We start from the raw sequence: 24521 nt of genomic DNA, 5'->3' as shown, positions 1-24521 counted from the left end.
CTTTCCACTTCCCATTCTTCAAGACTTTACTCAAACTGAATCTTCTTGGTGAAGACTTACTTCTCCAACCACCCCAGGCTACACTTTTGCAGATTCTTTTTATGATCTTCACATTTTTCATTTGATACTTTAAACTTACCCATTAAGAAAAAAAAATGTCCTGTCCTTCCATCTAGACCCTCTCTCATTCATTTCAGCAGCTAGCATGGTGGTGTCAATATAGTAGCTTTCAAATGTTCAAGTACACAAAGATTTAGAATGGAAAGAGGAGATGAAGTTCATTTTATTTGACTTATAAACTGTGTAAGGGATTTGCCCATTGACTCAGGCTGTTATTCCAGTTGTATTACCTCTCATTTTGATTGCCAAATTCTGGGTATCTTGTATTGTCAGAAATGAACTATAAGTGGCTACAAAGCTGATTAGTTAAAAATCATTGATATCTGTATAACTATTAACGTTGGGTGTTTGGCTTATACGTATCATTGCAATTATGAGAATCAAGTCATCAAATTGCTGAATAATTTGGCCAAAGACTAAGGTAATATTTTAATGTCTGTTCTTTGTAGTTTAACAGTGCATTTTAAAGAAAAGTCTTATTTTGCCTCAGATGGTAATCATTAGGACCACAGAACTGGATGAGACCAACAGGCATCAGTGTGCACTCTTTCTCCAGGGTGGTCTAGTCTTAACCATTTTTGAAAGCATCATAGAGGCCTCTTGAGGAAAAGAGAATTTTAGCCTATTAGGTTATATGCTTCAATTATTTTGGACCTTATTTGTTACTCATCAAATCTTATCCAAATTCTTCATGTTGTGGTTCAAGAAAAGAAATCACTAAAAACATGTTAGGCAAAATAAATACTTTATTAATTTTTTTTTTTTAGAAATCAGCCTTTGTGTGATAATTCAAACATTTAAAAACCTTTTAGATATTCTTTCAAAGTATACTGTTAACATCTCAACCACTTTTGATTAAAATTTCACACAAAGAAATATGATAGGAGTTGAAAATTATAAATGCTAAAGAATAATTCTAATAACATTTGGTTGTTACTTTACACATTTATTTAACATATATGAAACCAAATAGGAAACTACCTTCCTTTTTTTTCCCATAAAACAAACAGTTCTCACTGGTTAAAAATGAATTAAACCATCTATTATGAGAAAAACAAATCTAAATTACTTCCATTTTGAAAAAACAAAACCAGCTTATTCATTTCTATCCATTCAAGTCACAGGCCCCATTATTTTGGCAATACTCCACTATTTAGTCTAGAAGAAGAAACATCTCCTTATAATAAAGAAGTCTGGAAAACGCAATAAGTACATAGTGTTTAACCTAAGGCATGTTTCCAAAAAAAAAAAAAAAAACTACATAAGCTATAATAAAATTGCAATTGTCTTGGGTAAAGTAACAATGCTTTACAGTGTAAGAACATTAAGTAGTTTTAGGTAATAAATTCTATCCTACTGCTATTAGTAACCTCCTCAAGAATTAAGAGCAATTTTTACAAGAGAACAATTTTTCTTCTTGGAAGTGACACTAATTAACAGCAGTGGAGGGAAAAATCATTGGTTGTTTCAAGCTCTCAAAAAATGAATCAGTTATTGCACAGTAAATACCTCATAGAGGTCAGTGTTTTAAGAAGCTAGTCTGAAGAAATATGTTATTTATAAGTTGGTTAAGTCTGGAAGTTTTCAAGTTTTAAAATTAATTCTTCCTAGGGAATCAATTGGAAAATATTGACATACAAATAAATATTAGGCTTTTCAAATGGCTACAGTTTTAATAGTTTAGAAAAGAAATAAAGTCAGCAAAGTGCCTAAGTTTCTATGTTTTTTAAAAAGATATGCACAGAAGAAATAAACATTGTACACTGTATACAGTAGCCCAGCTCAGCAGCAAGTATCTTCTGAAGCACAAATGACACCTCCACCAGTGTATATCATTGATAACTCCAATATCACACAGCTAATAGGACCCATGCCAATCTTAAAAAAGAAAGAGAAGTGAACATTACACATTTTTCAGTTACTACTGAAAGGTCTTTAAAAGGGAGGATGAGAATATTCTGTTAAAAAAATATATATACACATATATATGTATATGTATGTATATATATATATGATCCTCCTTTATAAATTATGACATGATTAGATATGGGACCTATGGGATATGTTTCTTTAAAAGACAAAGATACTAAAAATTTATGATTAAGGCTTGAAATCTTGATCCATAAATTGTACATTTGAAATAACATTAAAACCAGTGCTATCAAAATAATACTCAGGTTTGAAGGTCCCAATTTCCCCAATTCCAGAATTTATTTACTATAATGAAATTTCAATAAAATGACAAAATATCAATCCCTTGGAGGTTTGAGATTATGAGATTTGACTTGCTTACACTTCAAATGAGGTTGTAAGAGGTTTTCACACTGCAGGATAACATATTACATACTTGCTATAAATCAAAATTTAGCTAGAGAAACAGACCTGTATACTAAAAAAAAAAAGTATTAAAAACTAAATACTAATTTACATTTAGCTAAACAAAAAAATTCAGAAAAATTTACCTATAAATTCCATTTAATGACTATCTTGCTTAGAATTAGATGCTTTACTTGAAGATACTGCTGCCAGAAGTCCACTTACAATTTCCCGTCTGATTTCCCCAACAATAGACTCTTTAATCTAGAATGGAAGAAGAGGAAAATAAGAATTTAACAATATGACTATAATCCATTTTATTCTATTTTCAGAAAAATAAATAAATAGCATTTAATTCCTGCAGTCAGCTAAACTATAGAGAAAACTACAACCTTCATGTAAACCCTTCATGAAATACAGAGAGCAAGTAGGGAATCACATCCATCTATCCTCAAACTCAGATCACATTCTGAGGTCTTGTCTAGCACAACTCAGATAGCTCCATTATAAAATATCACAATTCTCAAGTTGAGAACATTAACAAACATTAGATTTAAAAACTTCATTAGATAATTTGCCCCATGACACAAAATAACCTGAAAGAACTGATTAAATGTTAGGTTCACTTTTATGTTTTTTGTTAATGTCTATCTTTGTTTGGTAACCAGCAGGATACTCAAGTATTCTCATTGTTAAGAAAACCTATTAGTGGCAAAATAATATACAGGTGTATTGCCTGTTTATACTAACTGAAAGCAAAGTATCTAAAGAAGTTACATATTATTCTAACCTAACGTGCATTTTAAGTGAAAAAAAGAAATGATCATTTAGTACAATTTAGTTTAAAACATGAAAACAAATCCTCTAATCAACCATAAACTAAAGAAATAAATTTTTATTTAGTTGTATGGTACATTTGTCACCTGTCTGAAAATTTTGCTTCGGACAAGGATTATGTCATTTTATTGTTGGAAAAGGCAAACAGACCTAGGGGCAATGACAATTCCATCAAGATTTTCTTCTCCAGATGTCCAAACACTACACATGCTATCTACGCCTTTTTCTCTCTAACGATATAGCATCACCTCCGAATAGCCCTTTGTGAAGGCTTTAAATGTGTATTTCCTGAAATAAGCTGATAATGCCTTCCCAAATTAGCACTTGAGACATTCTCAACCAGCTTTTAAAAATTCTACATTTCCAGTTTCCTGTCAGCCTGATCTGTTCCCTTAAATGTTCCTAAGTACATCCTGAACACATCTCAATTGAAGTCTTTCCAAAAATGGCTCTGTATTAATGTCATGCAAAATTGGTACACAATACATATTTATACGTAAGTATTCAGGGAAACAAATGCTCCTTAGCTATCAGCCATCTGTAATGAAACATAGTTAAATAAGTAGAAGCTTTGCATCTTACCTTCTACCAATATTTCTAAGCTATAAACAACAAAACATCAAAAGTTTCTTAAGTTCATAGTACTTCAGATTCATTTTTTAAACAAATATGTATTGGATACAAATATTATGAAAACCAGAATCTCTTTGCCACAGTATACAAGTGCAAATGCAGTGTGCTGAATCAGATCCTCTGTAAGTCTATATTTACAAAAGACAGTGAGTAGCAGTCTTTCAGTCCTGTTGTCCAATGCACATCTCATCGTACTTCATCATTCAAAAACAAACTAGCTAGAAAGTATTCTCTACAAACCAAAATGTGTGCCAACGTTTGGGGGGGTGTGGGGTACAGATATTACTGGAGTAAAGCATAAAAGAGTCTCTACCAAGGATGTTATAATCTAGATGGGCACAAAATGAATATTGTTTCATGAAATATTGAAAGGAGAAAATTATTTATTAATTCATTAATGACATAAGAACAAATTTTAAAAAATGAGAGACTACTATGGGCTAGAAGAGGAAAAAAATAAATTCTCAGAAAATAGCAGTCTTTAACATAGTAATGAAAAAGTGAGGAAAATTTCAGACAATAGTGAGGATGAAAACTGTAGCAAGAGTACCTTGGAGACACAGCAAAAAGAAGCCTAGCCAACAAGACAGTCCCTACTAGGTAAAGAGTACAGGGGAATTAGAATAGAAACGGGGAGCTCAAATGGAAATTAATCAATGTATCCTGGCACACAGTAAGTGCTCAGTGAATGTTTGAATAAATGCATCAGTGAGAGAGTGAGACAGCACATGCCTGAGAGAGACAGTATCAGACACAAAAAGGAACAGAAAGTAGAAAAACAAAGGACTACAGACTAGCACTGAAAATGACAAAATGCCTTTGATAATTTATTGAAGTAATAAATGTATGAACAAATAAATTAGTTCCAAAGTCTCCCACGCTACAGAGAGGTGGGAAGGATTAGTAGTGAGAAAATCAGTGGGATGGATGGTGACGTCACCTTTATAACTTTCAAAAAGTAAGACAGGCTGAAGACAGACTACTTGAGATTAAGGAAGGAATGCACATTGGCAAATAAACAGGCTGACAGCAAGCCTGAAGTTTGGGGCAACACGTCCATTTACTACGCATCTACTGAGTTACTGAGTGCTTCCTGTGTGGCAGCCATTATATCAAGGGATCACTAATAGAACTGTAATAAGAACACATGCAAGCTGTGTATTTACCCAAATACATGTTAAAGCTTGCTAGATGAAATGTAATAGATACAAAAAGGCATGAACCAAGACTGGGAACTTCAATAAACAAAGTACTCTCTACACAGAGCAATCTATATTTATGCTTTGATATGTAATTCTGTTCCATTTGCTTCTGTGGGCAGATGCTCATTTATTAAGTAATCTTCTTACTTTTTTTTTTAAAGTAACTATGAACAGTTTCAGGCCACTGATTACATACATCACAGACCACCTGAGCAAATTCCAAGAGTGTGTACATGTCCCCACTACAACATATGCAATCTGCACAGGAATGGGGTATCTTTCATCTGACAAAAGCTTAGTTATTAAGTGAGTGTACTGAATATTTGCAAGAACTTCCAGTGTTTTCCTTCAAAAGAATTCTAATGCATTAAACTACTGCATTAACACATTATAAATAATGAAAGCATTCTTTTAAAAAGTTCACATATGGTGAAATAATGGAAACAAAGGCCTGATAGATATCATTGTTTCACGCACCCATGACTGCAGTAAGAAAACTTCCCTGAAAGTGTCTGCCAAACATGTTTAATCCTCACCTACAAAACTGTTCAACCCAAGCTTAAATCTTGCCTTCATGAATAGTGGCTTTGTTAATGGAGTTAGAGACCCATAATTTACTGGGAAGACAATCTAATTTTCTTGGTAGCTGATACAATAAGCTTAAAAAAATTGGAATTCAGTACCATGTATATTTAAGTAAAAAGATTACCAATTTTAAATGAACAGAATCAAGACTAATCTGAATTTTAAATATTTTGTAAATAAAGTTTAACAGAACACCATTGTAATTGAGCTAAGATGATAACCCAAATTATTTGTTTAAATTGTAAATGGCATTAGACTAACTTATCTATTAACACATGCTTTTAAACTGCTTCAGAAGAGTTTACTTTCTTAAGGACATCAGTATTCCTTTTTTTTTTTTAACCTGGTTCTCTGATGCTTTATTTTTTTAAACATTTTTATTGGAGTATAATTGCTTTACAATGGTGTGTTAGTTTCTGCTTTATAACAAAATGAATCAGTTATACATATACATATATCCCCATATCTCTTCCCTCTTGCGTCTCCCTCCCTCCCACCCTCCCTATCCCACCCTTCTAGCTGGTCACATAGCACTGAGCTGATCTCCCTGTGCTATGCGACTGCTTCCCACTAGCTATCTATTTTACATTTGGTAGTGTATATATGTCCATATAGACACTACCACTCTCACTTTGTCCCAGTTTACCCATCCCCCTCCCCGTGTCCTCAAGTCCATTCTCTAGTAGGTCTGTGTCTTCATTCCTGTCTTGCCCCTAGGTTCTTCATGACCTTTTTTTTTTTTTTTTTTAGATTCCATATATACGTGTTAGCATACAGTATTTGTTTTTCTCTTTCTGACTTACTTCACTCTGTATGACAGACTCCAGGTCCATCCACCTCACTACAAATAACTCAATTTCATTTCTTTTCTTTTTTTTTTTTTTTGCGGTATGCGGGCCTCTCACTGTTGTGGCCTCTCCCATTGCAGAGCACAGGCTCCAGACGCGCAGGCCCAGCGGCCATGGCTCATGGGCCCAGCCGCTCCGCAGCATGTGGGATCTTCCCGGACCAGGGCACGAACCCGTGTCCCCTGCACTGGCAGGCAGACTCTCAACCACTGCGCCCCCAGGGAAGCCCACAATTTCATTTCTTTTTATGGCTGAGTAATATTCCATTGTAGATATGTGTCATATCTTCTTTATCCATTCATCTGTCGATGGACACTTAGGTTGGGTCCATGTCCTGGCTAAATACAGCTGCAGTGAACATTGTGGTACACAACTTGTTTTGAATTATGGTTTTCTCAGGGTATATGCCCAGTAGTGGGGTTGCTGGGTCGTATGGTAGTTCTATTTTTAGTTTTTTAAGGAACCTCCATACTGTTCTCCATAGTGGCTGTATCAATTTACATTCCCACCAACAGTGTATGAGGGTTCCCTTTGCTCCACACCCTCTCCAGCATTTATTGTTTGTAGATATTTTGATGATGGCCATTCTGACTGGTGTGAGATGATATCGCATTGTAGTTTTGATTTGCATTTCTCTAATGATTAATGATGTTGAGCATTCTTTCATGTGTTTGTTGGTAGTCTGTATATCTTCTCTGGAGAAATGTCTATTTAGGTCTTCTGACCATTTTTGGATTGGGTTGTTTGTTTTCCTGATATTGAGCTGCATCAGCTGCTTGTAAATTTTGGAGATTAATCCTTGTCAGTTGCTTCATTTGTAAATATTTTCTCCCATTCTGAGGGTTGTCTTTTCATCTTGTGTATGGTTTCCTTTGCTGTGCAAAAGCTTTGAGGTTTCATTAGGTCCCATTTGTTTATTTTTGTTTTTATTTCCATTTCTCTAGGAGCTGGGTCCAAAAGGATCTTGCTGTGATTTATGTCAGAGTGTTCTTCCTATGTTTTCCTCTAAGCGTTTATAGTGTCTGGCCTTACATTTAGGTCTTTAAGTCATTTTGAGTTTATTTTTGTGTATGGTGTTAGGGAGTGTTCTAATTTCATTCTTTTACATGTAGCTGTCCAGTTTTTCCAGCACCACTTATTGAAGAGGCTGTTTATTCTCCATTGTATATTCTTGCCTCCTTTATCAAAGATAAGGTGACTGTATGTGCATGGGTTTATCTCTGGGCTTTCTATCCTGTTCCATTGATCTGTACTTCTGTTTTTGTGCCAGTACCATATTGTCTTGATTACTGTAGCTTTGTAGTATAGTCTGAAGTCAGGGAGCCTGATTCCTCCAGCTCCGTTTTTCTTTCAAAAGATTGCTTTGGCTATTTGGGATCTTTTGTGTTTCCATACAGATTGTGAAATTTTTTGTTCTAGTTCTGTGAAAAATGCCAGTGGTAGTTTGATAGGGATTGCACTGAATCTGTAGATTGCTTTGGGTAGTAGAGTCATTTTCACAATGTTGATTCTTCCAATCCAAGAACATGGTATATCTCTCCATTTGTATCATCTTTAATTACTTTCATTAGTCTCTTATAGTTTTCTGCATACAGGTCTTTTGTCTCCTTAGGTAGGTTTATTCCTTGGTAGTTTATTCTTTTTGTTGCAATGGTAAATGGGAGTGTTTTCTTAATTTCACTTTCAGATTTTGCATCAGTAGCGTATAGGAATGCAAGAGATTTCTGGGCGTTAATTTTGTATCCTGCTACTTTACCAAATTCATGGATTAGCTCTAGTAGTGTTCTGGTAGCATCTTTAGGATTCTCTCTGTTTAGTATCATGTCATCTGCAAAAAGTGACAGCTTTACTTTTTTTCCAATTTGGATTCCTTTTATTTCTTTTTCTTCTCTGCTTGCTGTGGCTAAAACTTCCAAAATTATGTTGAATAATAGTAGTGAGAGTGGACATCCTTGTCTTGTTCCTGATCTTAGAGGAAATGCTTTCAGTTTTTATCCACTGAGAATGATGTTTGCTGTGGGTTTGTCATATATGGCCTTTATTATGTTGAGGTAGTTTCCCTCTATGCCCACTTTCTGGAGAGTTTTTATCATAAATCGGTGTTGAATTTTGTCAAAAGCTTTTTCTGCATCTATTGAGATGATCATATGGTTTTTCTCCTTCAATTCGTTAATATGGTGTATCACATTGATGATTGATTTGCGTATATTGGAGAATCCTTGCATTCCTGGGATAAACCCCACTTGATCATGGTGTATGATCCTTTTGATGTGCTGTTGGATTCTGTTTGCTAGTATTTTGTTGAGGATTTTTGCATCTCTGTTCATCAGTGATATTGGTCTGTAGTTTTCTTTTTTTCTTTTTTTTTTTAGTATTCCTTCTTATGCCTTGTTTGATCTACTACATATTTTGCTTGCTAAGTCCTTCTTTGTAGACAGTTAAAAGGGTCAATGCTAAGCCAAAGTTTGTCCAAACTATGCCAAATTCTGAATTAGGGAGTTTTTAATTAACAGGTTTAATAACAAATTCTGAAAAATTCTTCAAACATTTGCCTTGCATATCAGTCTTCAAATTATAAAACCTTCCATATTTGATGGGAGGTCCTTATAAACGATTAATTCTCTAGCACCACCACATTATGATGGAAACAACCAACTTTTCTACATGTTCGCTATGTTCTATCAGCCAAAAAATCAATGTTCTGGCTTAGGGATGCTTTACCCCCAGGAAATTACTTACAGCACATATCAGGCCATCCATTAACAACTTTAAAAATGAGGACTGAAGTGTGCATTAAGGGAGTATTTGTGCTAAATGAGTACATAAAGTCCAGTTTCCAAGGAAAATTTTCAAACCAAAACAAGCTAAAGGGAACAAAAATATCACATTTCTGGGTGTGGGGAGAGTACCTTAAAACTTATTTCCTCAGTTAACATATATATTGTGGAGAAAAATAATTTTTTGAGTAAAACTCAATTCTACTCACAAATTGATCTTTGATGTGAAACACATAAATAAGAATGAATTATAATCAGTCACACCTAACTAACTGAGCAAGGTAGATGTACAGACCCTGCTAAATATCTGCCAGCCACAATCAGCCTACAAAAGTAATTACATTTGTAGGACAAATATATAGAATTAAGACCTTTTAAACTTTAAGTTGGTAATTCATGTCATGAAAAGAAATTACATACATGCAGTCTCATCGGCTAGAATGCTTGTTTTGTAAATGTGAATTTGTCTGAATGTCAGCTGAACCAGGGAACACAGTACCCAAACTGTACAAACATTATAAACACCTACCAGCTATGTCAGTTCACTGTGTTACAAAGCACACCTATCTGCATCTGGCATTAAAACTTTCTGCTGGATTTCATGTCACCCTCCTCCACCACTTCACAATAACTCACAAGCTGCAACCCTTCCAAAGTCCAATTCCGCAAGCAAATTTCAGGTCTTTTTCAAGGTAAAGTGTCACATTATTGCAGTATTTATGTATTTCTTAACCATTTAACATTTATAAAATAATGTTACTGGTTTTATTAGGTTTTTACCTTTTTAAAAACATGTTACTAAGTTTTGAGTGTTATGCTTCTAATACTATTTTCCCCATAAATTCTGTGTTTTTATTATACAAATTTGCATAGCAAGACGATTTTTAGGAATGCATATATCATACTATATAACAAAACTGACTAGTTTCAGTATACTTCTCAAGCTACTATCATGCAGCTATAAATGGTGGCACCTAATACACATGAACTAATCTTTGGACCCAGAGGATCAGTGGCCCATTTGAAGGAACATTTTGGTCTGTTGCCACCATTATTGACCTATAACCACTAAAAATTTGTTTTATGCTACTCATGAGTTAATTCTAAAAATGTTAAGTTCACATTACTGAATTTACTGGAAATACACAGATTAAAAAGAGGGAGTCACTGACACTAATTTCTCTGGCTCATTTTGATTTTTTCCAGTTCTAAATTCTTAGTTCTCAATACATTATACCAAATGATTTCTGTATGATTTTTCCATTGTTTCTTTAGTTAGTCTTATTTACCTTCCTACTAGACTTTAATCTTAAGTATTCATGTCTCATATCTATTTTTCTTTTACCCTTACAGAGCAGGTACTCATTAAGACACTTATAAACCTTTTTTTTTTTTTTTAACTTATAGGATATTCTTCTTTTTAACTATTGGAAAGAATGAATGATCCTTTTTTATCATGGATTTTAGTATCTCATTTGGAAAGAATTATGAGTAATTATGGTTCTTCCTTAGAGTTACCTTAATACAGGGAACAGAATGAAAAAAATAAATTCAACATGTGTAATTTTTATTCCATGCACTCTATTGGATTTTGCACCCAAAGACACAATGTGATTTGAGAAGAAAAGGGAAAAAAAGTCATCATAAACATGTATCTAAAAGCAGTCTCCCTTTTTAAATGATATACATACTATTCCTTACCACCTGATCCTAGTGCCAAAAGCAACTATTTTACTAATTTTCTCAATTAATTTTTGCCCTTGATTACTAATCTTCCTAAGTTTCTGCAGTCTTTTTGGTAACCTACAACTATGGTTAAATATTTCAGGTCTGCATACTGCTAATCACACAGGGTAAACCTTCTTTTCATTTTGTATTTCTATCTTTGAACAACTTATATAATTTCCACATTTCTCCACCCACTAAGCCAAAATTTTTTTACTTCTTAAAATCTCAACACCATTTTTTTATGTCAATTGACATTATTAAATGACAGCTTTTAATCCCTAATTTTACAAAGGTGGAAACAGAGGTCTAGAGAGTTTGTCACGTGTTCACTTATTTGAACCCTACATATGCCTTCTTCACCAGAGTGAATATAGAGAATCGCAATTATTTCACACTGGAGTATGAAATATGCAGAAACGGCATTATAAACATATCTTAATAGACACGAGTTGGATCAATGGGAAAATTACTGAATACAGTGAATCAAAGGAATAGCTTATAAATAATTAATGTTCAAACAAAACCTACTCCAAATAAACTAAGCGTAGATTTTACTCACCTCCCTTATGACTTGCTGTAACTCATCTTGCTCCACATTTTTATGCATTTCTTCAGCAGCTGGCAATAATGAGGTTCTTCCATGCTCTTTCTCCACCTCAGATTTAGGTCCTACAGCCTCTGAGGCTTCTTCAGCTGCAACAACTTCCTCGGAACTTTCCATATCTGGAGGTGTCTGCACAGAGCCTGTTCTAGAAGGAGCAGTTGGTGTTAAGGCCACCGACGCTCGGAATACTTTCTTGCTTGGTACCAGATGGGTTTTGGGTCTGCCCACTGAGTCACTAGAAGGTACTCCAGTTCTATTGGCATGAGAGGGACCAGAACATACAGAAGATGACTCTGACGTTGCTTGGGAGAAAACAGATTCTAAGCTTTCTCCAGGAGGAACTTCAAATCCCATTTCTCCAAGGCCCAGGCCCAATTCAGACTTCAGATATGACTGTTCCCGCATCAGTTCAGTGACCTGGAGATGAGAAAAACTGTAATTCTTCTCTCTTGAAATTAAGATTGGTAGTTAAAAGAAGATTAAAATCCTAGGTGTAACTACTGCCCCAAATCACTTAACTTGTAAAGACATGATTCTAATGCATTCATTTAGTTACTACTCAATTTCATTTGCAAAAATAGCAAGGAAAGTTTAAATTCACAGAGATCAAGCCATGAAATGTGTAACTAAACTATAGCTGGATGAAATTTTACTTGGTCTCACACAGGGGTCCAAATTACTTATCAAGAGGAGTAACTTGTAAAAAATAAAATAGCTACTCATAATGCCCCCCAAATGAACTGATTTGCTTAAAAAATAATAAAAATCATACTTTTGTTCAAAAAGTAGTCATCTTACAGATCCAATTACCAAAAGGACCTGGAATCAGACTGTGAAAGCACATTTCCTGGAGTATGAATTACTTTTTATGATGCATTATTTCCTTTAGACCACAAAGATAAATCACTTTTGCAATTACCTGGCTCTTTAGTGGCCAAAGATGGCAGTGGACTTTCAGAAGTGCCTGAGTCACTTCTAATCAATTTAACTAACTTACCAAATTCTGTATTTTAAAAAAATTTCATCTACATTAGGAAAACTGTGTGTTTATGAAATATAATATCATTCCCTTCCCCAGTGATTTAAAAGGAAAGAGGCTTACTGGTTCCATTACATTCAATGGAGAAGGGCATGACAAGTTATCAGCGCTTCTACTGCCACACATTCCCTGAAAAAGTAAGAACAATATATGTGTGTGTGTGTATTTTTTCAAATTGCAAGTGTTTTATAATGAACTAATTATTGCTCTGAAGCAGTCCCTTATGTCACAAAGGTCAGCCTAAACTGTCACCGGATCCTATAAGATGTGTTACTGTGACTGAAGTTTGCATAGAAGATGTTCTGATTCTCTGCTCTCACCAACACACATTTCTCAGAATAATGGATCAAAACCTTTTATGGAAAAAGATATTCATTCACAATACAGGATATTCTTAGTCTGTGCTATACATATATATGCGTATACACACATTCTTATTCTACTCCATATGTGTGCATATATATGTGTGTGTATTCATGCATTTATTTTTAACAAAATCAGGTATGTTCAATTAACAAAGAGAAAATTCAGTATTTCAACATTTCAAAACAGTATATTCTACAACTGAAAGATTTTGGCAAAAATAAGAATACAACTGTTGGAGTTCAAATTGCATGGAAAGGAACCTTAGGAGTAAGAACAGTGGTACAAAATAAAGAGAAACAGTGTTTCCTTCTATTCTCTTGAATACGTGTTTTTCTGCTTTTACAAAGATATCATTTGATTCCATAAAAAACATAAGGAATGGAAAAGAATCCAAAATAAAGGGGACGTTTAAAGGAGACAGTTTTTTTTTTCAAAGGCAAGGAAGGGGGAAAAGAAGTCTAAGTGAAATATATATATTGCATATATCTGTGTTCTTCACAGTTACATGCAATGATTAACATCTAAATCAGTCATATGTTAACCCACTATCATTTTCCCTTTAAAATCCCTAAACTTTTGTATTGCTCCTTATTTTCTATTATTAAGAATTATGATTTTTCAATGTATTTCTAAATATACTAAACATTCAAGAAAATAATTACAACTTGCACATTCCACTGATTTGTGGGAAAGGCTCCTTAAAAACTCTGCATGTCTCTAATGCCATTAAGATAAGTGTTTTTAAATTGAGGCATCTGTCCTAAATTGTGTGGAACATTATAAACAAGTCCTGAGTGAAAAACCTATGCACAACCCAAGGTAGCATACCATGAGTGCTGAGGAGCGGAAGGGCGAAGGCACACTCACAGCGTGAAGCTGCTCCTCCAGCCCCAGCAGACGCTCCTCCAGCTGCATCTCCAGGTCCTGAAGTTCCATTCGGACTGAATTTCTCAAGCTCTGGAGCTGATCAACTTCATATCTATCAGTAGGCACAAAGTTTGAAAAAAGCAGTTTGGAGATTCAGTGTTCGGAACTGGTTTTTCTTCCTCTCTCCTCGATTACAAATATCCCAAACAATAAAAATAGATTGCAACCACTATCTTCCTCAATCCACCAAAGGCAGAGAAGTTTACCTAGCAGAACACTATGCCCAATTTTATTTATACTGGTTCACAGACTACATAAAGCGTACACAACAGTAGAAATAAAACCCAGCTTCAAAAAAACAGTTAACAATGCTTTTTAGAAAGAAAAATATTTTGAGTCAAATGAACTTTTACCTTTCGTCCTCAGTCATATGATGATAAACCATGGTTTGCTGACGCAGCACTGCCAATTCTAAATCCATCATTTGCGTTCTAAACAAATTCAGGCTCCGCCTCATTACTTGGAGCTCCTGAAAAGTATTCTAAAATACAATACAACAGCATTAACTTCTAAATCACACAAATTATTTTGTAACACAGAGATTTAAGTAAGAACTTACTTCATAAAGAGGTAGAACAGATGACTTCTGAGTACTATAGGGAGCAGCAGCAAGATCAGGCCCTCTCATCACAGGGTGCTTCAAAAGAGCGGAAGTATGATTAGGAATCAATGTTAAAGTGACTGCTTCCAAATTATCTAAGATGTTAAAACGGCAGAATTTTGGGTCTACATATTTTTCTCTTTGAGGCAAAAAACAAAAACAAAAACCACTTCATGTTACAAGCAGGAACCAAATAAATCAGTTGCCAGTGCTACCCACTACTCCTATCTGTTTAAGGTATAAGTCAGTGTATTGGAACTGGAAAGAGGCAAAGGAACACAAATAGTTCAAACCTATGTCTTACAGGACCTCTCTCTTGCCTTGAGAAAGCAGAAAAATAAAAACAAAACTCAGAAATGTAGAAGCAATAGCAAATATCATTCTGAGATTACAGAAACTACTAACTTGGCTGGAGAAAGTAGCAAGCAATCATCACACTCATTCTTAGACATCTGAGTATCTACTATGCTTCACTATTTTAGGCAGTGAAAAAGATAAAAGGAAGTAAAAGTCACTTCCAGCCTTCAAGTGTTCTCACAGTGTAAGAAAGAAAACAGAAGTAAAAAAAAAAAAAAAAAAAAAAATATATATATATATATATATATATATATATATATATAAAATATTGGCTGGGGGCGGCATGGGGAGTGCTATGATAGGAACAAGCAAAAATCCAGATTAAGTGTTCCCGACGGTGGTGACCCCTGAGCTGAGCCTTAACAGTAGAAGGGACTTGGTCAGGTGAAGAAAGGCAAGAGCGGGGTGTTCCAGGTAAAAAAAAAAAAAAAAAAAAAAAGAATGTGTAAAGAAACAGACACCTAGGGATACAGGCCTATGTAGAGGCTTGCATGCAGTCCAGTGTGGCTGGAGCACACACGTAGGGAATGGGCCTGGAGAGATAGGCAGAGGCCAGGTCATGAAGAGCATCTGTCTACTGAGGTGGGGTGGGGTGAGGGTGGGGAAATTAATTAGCTGAGTTACTGATGGGACACTGAAGAGAAGACCACATTTAGAGCAGAACAAGCTGGCCTAGACAGGTGCACTTGAGGGTGCAGGTGGACAGGACCCTGGGAATCCCCAGCTTCATGTAATTGCAGCTGAAAGGTTAAATGTCTCACATGTAGATAGAACTACATTTTGTAAGGAGGAAGGAGAAACACCCACTTTCTGGTTAGACTGAAAATTATTAGGAGACAATCATCATGAGGATAAAATCTATACTTAAAAGAAGGTGTATTTTACTACATAGCTTGAAAAGTTCCAACTTTCATTTTTACTGTCCAAGTGGCTTCCTGTCTACTATGTCACCACGATAAGGGATCTATTATATACACTCTATGCCTCTCGACTCTTAACTGAATAACCCGATCATTACACTGTCATTTTCTTCATTTCCTCAACTGTCTAAATATAAGTAGTTTAGAAAGAGATTTAGAAAGGAAATGTGGGGCTTCCCTGGTGGTGCAGTGGTTAAGAATCCACCTGCCAATGCAGAGGACACGGGTTCGAGCCCTGGTCCAGGAAGATCCCACATGCTGCGAAGCAATTAAGCCCGTGTGCCACAACTACTGAGCCTGCGCTCTAGAGCCCGCAAGCCACAATTACTGAGCCCATACGTCACAGCTACTGAAGCCCAAGCGCCTAGAACCCGTGCTCCGCAACACAAGAAGCCCGTGCGCTACGACGAAGAGTAGCCCCCTCTTGCCGCAACTAGAGAAAGCCCGCACGCAGCAACGAAGACCCAATGCAGCCAAAAATAAATAAATTAATTTAAAAAATAAAGGAAATGTGAAAGGCAAACCAAAAGACAATTTACTTCTTTTCAAAGCTTATTTTGGAAATTATTTCCAGCCCACTAACAAATCTGAGAGCAATGACTTTAAAAGTGACAAGACACATAGACCGTTTTTATTCAAATTCACACTTTACCTGATTTTTTCTCTTCTGGGGTGGTCCCAGCCTTTTAACTCAGTGGAAGCAGACTAATTCTGTGCCAGGCGACCAGCATCAGGAGTCAGCAGATGAAGGGAAAGCTTAGTCAGAGAGCAACGAGTGGAACCAGGAGAACATACGGCGACACAGAAGCCAAGGGGAGGAAAACTTAGAAAGAAGAGGTGGTGAACACTGTCAGATGGAAAAGAAAAGGACAGACGGTACTTGAGAGGGAAGTTCTTTTAATAACAGAGACAACTTGACTAAGACGACGACAGCGCAGGAAAGGCTAAAGAAGGGAGGAGACCTAATGAGCAAAATCTCTTCTCTAGAAAGGAGGGAGGTTGTGAGCAGAGAAATTCACCTTGTTCAGAATTAGTTACAGCTGTTCCCTTGAGCTAGGAGGGAAGACGCTGGGAGGGGGCAGGTACAGATAAGCTGAGGCATCAGGAAAATGAGGCTGAGGTAGCTCAGGCCTGATGGGTCCCAGCTTCCCTGAAAATTAAAAGGTACTCAGACCAATAAAAGAAAAAAAGGTAAGACGGATAAACTTTTTCTCATACCTGTGAAAGATTCTGCAGTGAGTTTCTAATATCATGCAACACTCTTCGCAACTGCATTTCGATGGCAGAAGGAGGGTTCACAGAGCACACTCGGTGAGGGTAGGCAGCATGTCTATGTGAGTAAGGACACCCGAGAGGGGAAGTGAAGGCACTACAGCTGGTGCCTGATATGTTGGGAATGCTGTGAGTGCTCAGAGTTCTCATGTGCTCACACAGGGGCCCTTCCTGCCACTCGGAGTGGACGGAGTGAAGGGAGCAGGTGGACTGAGATACAGGTGCCGGAGCATACAGCGAACAGGCCGGAGTCCTTCGCTGATGGCAGTCCTCCAACCGGTTCACCTCACTCTGGGCGGCGGCTTCTTTCTTCACAAATGATGGAGAGATGAAAATAGTGGACTTAACTAAAGACTGACCATCATGCTCAATCGCCTCTCTTTCTAATTTCTGTTCCTCTTCCGGTGTGTACTTGTAAGTGAAGGAAGGTGGACTGCATCTGGTCTCTTTCCCGGGGGATAACCGAACATTGACAGAGGACACAACCCTTACTGGGCTCAGCAAGGTGGTTGGTAAAGACTGAGACCTTCTTAGAGGATAGCCAGCTTTTGCAAACGAGTACCTCTGTTTTAACAGATCTTTTGACTTTGTCGAGCTATGCCCCACTCTTTGATTAGACAGAGTGCAAACCTTCATTTGCGCTCTTTGCAAAGCTGTATTAACTCTGTCCACAGAAGAGGGAGGCCCAGTTGTATTCTCAGTGCCCTTCTCATTGCATTTAGCTTCAATAGAAGCCAATGATTTAAGAATATGGTGGGTGGTATACTGGGCAAATTCACGTTCACTGCTTTTATCCACATCACTTTCAGCACTTGCTTCCCTCAGTAGTTCCACTGGCTGTGCTGGAGACACATTCTCTTTCCTTTCAGTAATTTCAGTAATGTGATCCCCTGCACTACAGGTGGACTGCTGATGTCTTGTGTTCTCAACAGTCTCGCACTGGGGGAAATCCTGGCCATCTGACCGTTTGTCAGCAATTGTTGCTGCCTTTTCTCTTCCCATCTGAGGACGGGTAAGAGACTCCTCTTCTGATTCATTAAAATAAGGCTGGTTTTGTGCTGTTGGTGTGACAAGGTCTTCACCAAATGATGTGACTGTTGTCTCACTGTCACAACTATCAGCACTACTCCCCATGGCTTGCAAGGACTCGTGAACCTGTGAAAAGAAAACAGAAGGATGGAGAATTCAAATTAGTAGTAGCATTAACAAAATACCAAACTGATACGATGCTTCTATACTTTTGGGGTCTCCCACCTTGGTTTTGGCTCTGGTGCTGTTCTAAACTGCTTTCAGTGCCCCTGATCAACAACCCCTCCACTTTCTCACAAAGATTATGCCAGATCTTTACTATTTTCCTTAAATCCCTTTTCAATACCCATCTCCTTTTCTTCTAACATATGACACTGACACAAAGAAAATGGACAGAAATTTCTTAACTTCTTTCCCAACACCTACAAATTTCCCCATACCTTTCTTCATCATTCCCTCCTCTCCATTCTGAAAGAAAACTGTATCTCTTTTCAAAGCTAATCCCTCCAACCTGAACTTCTGATCACATCCTCTCCAGGGCTAGGGTATTTCTCCAGTTTCATCCCAGATTTTTCTGCATCAAGCTCTCTTTCTCTTAGAGCCCTTTCCCTTAGCCAAACGACTTCCCTAGTCATTACTGTATGAAAAAGACAAAAAGACCTATAACTCTTAAGCTATCATTCTTATTTGAAAAAACAGTTAACATTCATATCTTCGCTTCATCACTGATCTACTCTCCAGTCATGCTTTTGCATCATTTAATGCATCAGAACTATTTGCTCAACTACTCAATTTCAAAATAAACAAATTCTCACCTTTTCACTCCAATGGCCATAGCTTTCCTTTTAAAAGTTTCTCCTCCATCTCCCAATTTTTATGCCTGCTGGATTATTCTAGTTTCCTTAGAAACTTCTTGTCTGTCTACTCCTTAAATGCTATGTTTCTAAAGGGTTTTTTTAGGTTCTCTTTTTCTCTTACTCCAATTTTCTTTAAAATTTCCTTACAGATGTTTTAAACACTTTTCATGTACATTCTGTGTACTGCACACATAAACTATAAGCTCGTTGGGGATAAAGATGTGCCTATTTTCTGGATTATCTAACGCACTATAGCATAACAGTCAGATAATATTCAGCAAGCTATGGATCCACAGTTTTAGTTATTAAATAATTATTGTAAAATACTGAAATACAATGACGGTAAAAAATTTTTTTTAATAACAGAATAGGTTAAGGATTAAAATACTCTGTTTACTGGTGGTGCAAAAATAAAGGAGAAGCTTTTTTTATTGTTTCTCAGAAATGAAGAATTAGTGAAACTTAAAATTTGCAGTCAGATGCTCAGATAACATCTGCATCCTAGAATTTTAGTCTTATTGTCATTTGAAAAATAAAGATTACACAGATGGTCTTGAAATATACAGCCAGTGAAAAACCACCTAAGTATACAGAAGTTAATCACAGTGCCTACTACAATAGGAAATTTTACCTGAAGATGATTAAGGGAGAGGCAGTCTGTCGAATCTTCAGCAAAACCACTGCTATCAGAGTGCTGACTTGCCGTACGTAATAGTTGATCTACCAAAAGAAATTTAGTTATACAAAACTGCTAAATAAGACTTCAATGAGTACAGTATTACAGATATATGATTCCCAAAAGATATATGATACACAACAGTGATTCTTTCTTAGAAAAGTATACATCACTTATGCAAAATTGTGGCTTAAAAGCACAGGAAGTAACTTGAATTCAAACAAAACTGAATCAGATCAGAAATCCTCAGTGTTCAGTTGCTAATTAAGCTCTAATTATAATGTATTTTGGTAAATCCAATTAATGTCTTATCCTTGGAGGACAAGAGGCTGAAATGAAAAATGGCTCTAATAAAAATAAAGTCCCCAAGTAAACCATTTTCATTATGTAAATATGTGAAGACACGTAGTAGGTGAAATCAGAAGTTTAAATGTAGTGTGTAGAAACTTCTATTACCTTCCTAATAAGAAAATAAAAACATAATTAAGGCCAACAAATTAGTTGTACATAAGAGTACTTACATGTCTCTGATGTTTCAAATGATGCAAACATTTGTAAGTTATGAGACAATTATTTCTTAACAACTGAATGAAACTCAATCACATAGGTTCAACTAGTAGGTAATATTGTTAATTTTACAATAAACTTGCTTATTTTTTGGCCTCAAAACTCTAATTCCTGGTTAGTATAACCTAGAAAAAAATTTTTTAAAGTAACTAAAATGACCAACTAAACACAGCTGGCCTGATCACACACCCAACCACACTACAAGTACCACAGTGGGGGAGACTTTATAGCTATTACATTTACTGAGGGAGACACTTCATGAGGTAGTCAAGTTCCACAGAACTTAAAAAGCAACAAGCTAAATAAAGTGTGTTTACCAAGTCCACATTCATTTAAGACTTGAATGATAGAAAGCACTTCATAATATGTTTCAGTAGAATCCAAAATTAATTACAGGTTGCCTGACTTTGAAAAATATTATAATAACCTTAGGTTCAATCTGGAGCAACATGAAACAGAATAATTTTTTTCCCATTAAAAATTTAAAATAATTCTGTAATGTTTTGAAATTAACAAAACTGCATAATGAAATATATGGAACTGATCCATATCCTTGATAAATCTAGGTAAATTGTAATAATTGTAAAAGTGAACTGGAATAAGCTGTTACCATAGGTACTGATTATGCATTTTATTATTTGAGAAAATAATTAACATGTCTTAGGAGTCATCACCATAATTATGTGTTTGCATGTCTTTCTTAAAAAAAAAACTAGATTGTCAGCGTTCTGAAGACAGGAACCTTATTTATTCTTCTTTGTATCCCAAGTACCTAGACCAAGCCAACAATAAAAAATGTTTGCTGAATGAATCAATGATAACTATCTCCTTAAAGCAACAACAGAATTAAACAGTTTCTTAAAGGATTTAGGAGTGAAACTGCCCCATCTGCTTGGGCAAAGGGCAGTTGCAGAAGAGCCCAGGAAGCCCTGACCAGCTCCATTCAGGTTCTCTCTGCTAAGATCTGTTTTATCTGCAGCGTACTACAGCCTGTGCCGAGTGCACCTCTCCACGGTTAGCCCTGCCTGAATTCATACACATCAGGTCGAGTGTAGACTGCTCAGGCTTCAGAGCAGGTGTGAGGCAGTGGAAAAGAACAAGGAAGCCTGGGTTCAAGTTTCGGCTTTATCATCATAAGCAATAACTTCTCTCCTCCAAAAAATGGGATAATCATTCTACCTCACAGGGTTACTTCAGAAACTAAGTAGAACATAGGTGAAACTGTTTTGTAAACTATAAATCACAACTGAGGTTCTTTAGTCAGATGTTTCAGTTTCACAAAAAACACAGTTCATCAAAGAAAAAGGTACAACTAAAAAGAAATAGACCTCTGTCCTAACTGAAGAGATAAGACATTATTTCTAATTAAAAACCAGGAACTTAGAGCAAACATTAAAGTGAGAACAAAACAAAATGTGGAAATTCTATTTATCCAGTATTGCAGAGAAACGTAAACAGGACACCCATATACTCTGCTAGACCAAAGAGAATATTGAACGTCTTCAGTAACTAGAAAAATGTTGGACTGCTCTTAATATACCTACTGAATGTTAGCTTGTGACATGAGTTGAGTCACTAAACCTCTCTTCTTCAATATGTAAATCCCAGGACTGGATTTGAGATTCAGATCACTGTAACTTCAAAAGTTCTATTACTAAAGTGTGAAGTATTTTTATACATGCACTGTGTGCATTTTTACTAACTTTGTGAAATGAATATATTGTACCAGTGATTCCATCTCTGCCACTATGATTAATTTAAGATATTTGCATATCACATTATCAAAATTTGATAGGCTACTTTCAACAAATGACTAAAACACGTGCTGTTCTCACTCCCTCTCTCTCATGCACACACACAAAGCCATTTTACTGTTACTTTATAAAGATGTGATTCAAAAAAAATGTTACCATTTTTACTTATGCCACCAGAAATAAGTGCTCCTACATAGATAAGAGGAAGAAACCCAGATGTGAATAAAAACCACATTCCATCTTTCCCACCACAGGAAGCTTACTCTTCAAAGATCTTAAAGTAATTATGCTGTTTTTATCCTCTTTTTGACACAGGGCAAGCTGCTTTTCCCAATGCATCCCTTGTCTACCTTTCTAAAGCAAAGATTCCTGGATGGCTGTGAACTCTGTCTTACAGCTCAGGAGCACATACATAAATTTATGGACTCACAAAGGGAAGAAAATTAAGCAGGAAAGTTCATTTTGTGTCTGACCAGAACTGTGATGACCTAGTGAGAGTGGAGCTCTTGTTTCTCAGTACCATACTGCAATAAAAGAAAAATTATATGCAAATTGTCTCATATGAAGTCACTTCAGAGATCAGAAGAGAACAAACATGTAATTTCCTATTCTAGGAGCATACATATGAATCTTCGCTTAAAAAAAAAAGGGTGGTTCAGCATGTGTAAAGTTTTAAAAATAAACACTCCTACCTTCAGTGGTCATTTTAACTTCCTCTCTCCTTTTCTCTAAATCTCAAAAGCTTTGTGACTTTAAAGATGATCAGACATGTTTTTCTGTTGTAAGTTAAAAGTGAAAGAAATGGATTCAAAGGTTCTTTGGTCAATAATTAATAATTCAAGAGAAGAACAATGTCTGAGCCACTGACCTTTGATTTACAGTTTGAATTTAACTAGCTTTACCTACTGCTGAGAGATTGACTGTTGTTTTCTGCCAGAGGCACATTCATTTATTACACGTAGGAGTCGCATTTAAATAATAAAAACCCAGAGGTGGATAATACAAGTGTACATTTCAATCCCAACCATGTAAAAAGTAGGCCTGACTCTGTTGCTCTATCACTTCCCATCTAGCCCTTGCGTAGAACTGAAAAAATATTTAGAATACACAGAATTGTGTAAGGAGGTCATTACAAGATAAGCAAACTAAAATTACTTTATGAGCACAAAAGTCTTCAGGAAGATACAAAAAATTCTATAACCAAACCATAATGAAGCAGGCACACCTGTGTTCTTAATCTTCTTTTTACACTTACAGGTACTACAAACACTGATAGATAAAAAAAAATACCTTTTCCAAATCCCCCAAAGATGCTTTGGTAATGTGCTCGGGAACTAGTGGGTACTGGTTTACTTACCTCTTTTTGACTTGTTAAGACCTAGCTGGTAAGTGGTTGGAACATGAGGAGCTTCCCCCTCTGTACTTTGAACCTAAAGAAGAGTTTTAAGTAGTTAAAACTTAAGAATCTGTGGCAAAGAAGAACACCTCTTAATAGTCATTTACTAAACAACCAACCTAAGAAGGTACCAATGCTTTATATATTTAAAGTGCATCCTATCTCAAAATTGTTATAATGTCCCACATCTCAATTTTACGATCTATTCTTCAGTTAACAACAGGACTGCAAGCTTATAGCTAGCAACGAAAAATAACTACAAGTGTAAACTACTTCATTTTAAAAAGTTACCATTAAATGAAAAACAGATCCAAAATTAAAAGTTCTCTAAACGTTAAACTTCAAAGTGTAAGGTCAATCCCAGGAGAAGTACTAATACACTCACTGCAACACACTGGCACACACCTGAAGCGATTACAAGTCTTGTGTCCTGAAAAATGGCAATCATGCTCCCACTGCAAAATCTTATAAAAGTCCACAAATTTTCAGGTATCAAAAACCACTCATGTGGGGCTTCCCTGGTGGCGCAGTGGTTGAGAGTCCGCCTGCCGATGCAGGTGGCGCGGGTTCATGCCCCGGTCCGGGGGGATCCCACGTGCCGCGGAGCGGCTGGGCCCATGGGCCATGGCCGCTGAGCCTGCGCGTCCGGAGCCTGTGCTCCACAACGGGAGAGGCCACGGCAGTGAGAGGCCCGCGTACCGCAAAAAAAAAAAAAAAAAAAAAAAAAAAAACCACTCGTGGAAGACTGCTTTGTCCCGACACAAATGTTCTTTTAAGACATAACTTGGGAGTTGTAAGTAGAAAAGCAGGTTTCATTATAGGACTAAAATGTTGAAAGATCTTAGCCATAAATCCTCCCTGAAAATTATGCTCAAAAAGATACCAAACCCACAGAAGTTGTCCTTTTATGCTGTCTTTTTTCTCCTACCTAAACAACTACATAATTTAGGAATTTCCAGATTCTTTACTCAGCACACTCACTCCCCAAATACTCTTACTCTGTCTATCCTAACATAACTAACCCTATACTAAGAGTAAATATTTGCGGGGGTATGCTACTAACGCCCCACACTTTACCCTATAATGATTAGTACTTAAAATAATAAATAA

The 24521-nt window shown here is 36.3% G+C and overlaps 1 protein-coding gene across 5 annotated transcripts in view; it reads right to left on the bottom strand.

Moving 5' to 3' along the window:
* Nucleotides 1–848: 848 nt before the first annotated feature.
* ITPRID2 (ITPR interacting domain containing 2) overlaps nt 849–24521 on the bottom strand; it is a 39269-nt gene continuing 15596 nt past the window's right edge. Inside the window, exons 9-18 of one of the 5 annotated variants that reach the window (XM_082631177.1) lie at nt 23373–23445; nt 19650–19738; nt 17079–18287; nt 14542–14619; nt 14336–14463; nt 13884–14034; nt 12753–12818; nt 11606–12067; nt 2583–2700; nt 849–1998 (exon numbers count right to left, since the gene is read on the bottom strand). In XM_082631177.1, the coding sequence (XP_082487303.1) occupies nt 2596–2700; nt 11606–12067; nt 12753–12818; nt 13884–14034; nt 14336–14463; nt 14542–14619; nt 17079–18287; nt 19650–19738; nt 23373–23445 (2361 nt within the window). In that variant the 3' untranslated portion in view covers nt 849–1998; nt 2583–2595. The remainder of the gene's footprint in view (nt 1999–2582; nt 2701–11605; nt 12068–12752; nt 12819–13883; nt 14035–14335; nt 14464–14541; nt 14620–17078; nt 18288–19649; nt 19739–23372; nt 23446–24521) is intronic. The other 4 variants (XM_082631174.1, XM_082631178.1, XM_082631175.1 and 1 more) reach the window with 4 other exon arrangements.

This window comes from Mesoplodon mirus, assembly GCF_964341445.2.
Source record: "Mesoplodon mirus genome assembly, chromosome: 8".
In the NCBI taxonomy this organism is placed as follows: Eukaryota; Metazoa; Chordata; class Mammalia; order Artiodactyla; family Ziphiidae; genus Mesoplodon; species Mesoplodon mirus.
Note: the sequence above shows the minus strand (reverse complement) of the source record. Positions and strands in the feature narration are given on the sequence as shown.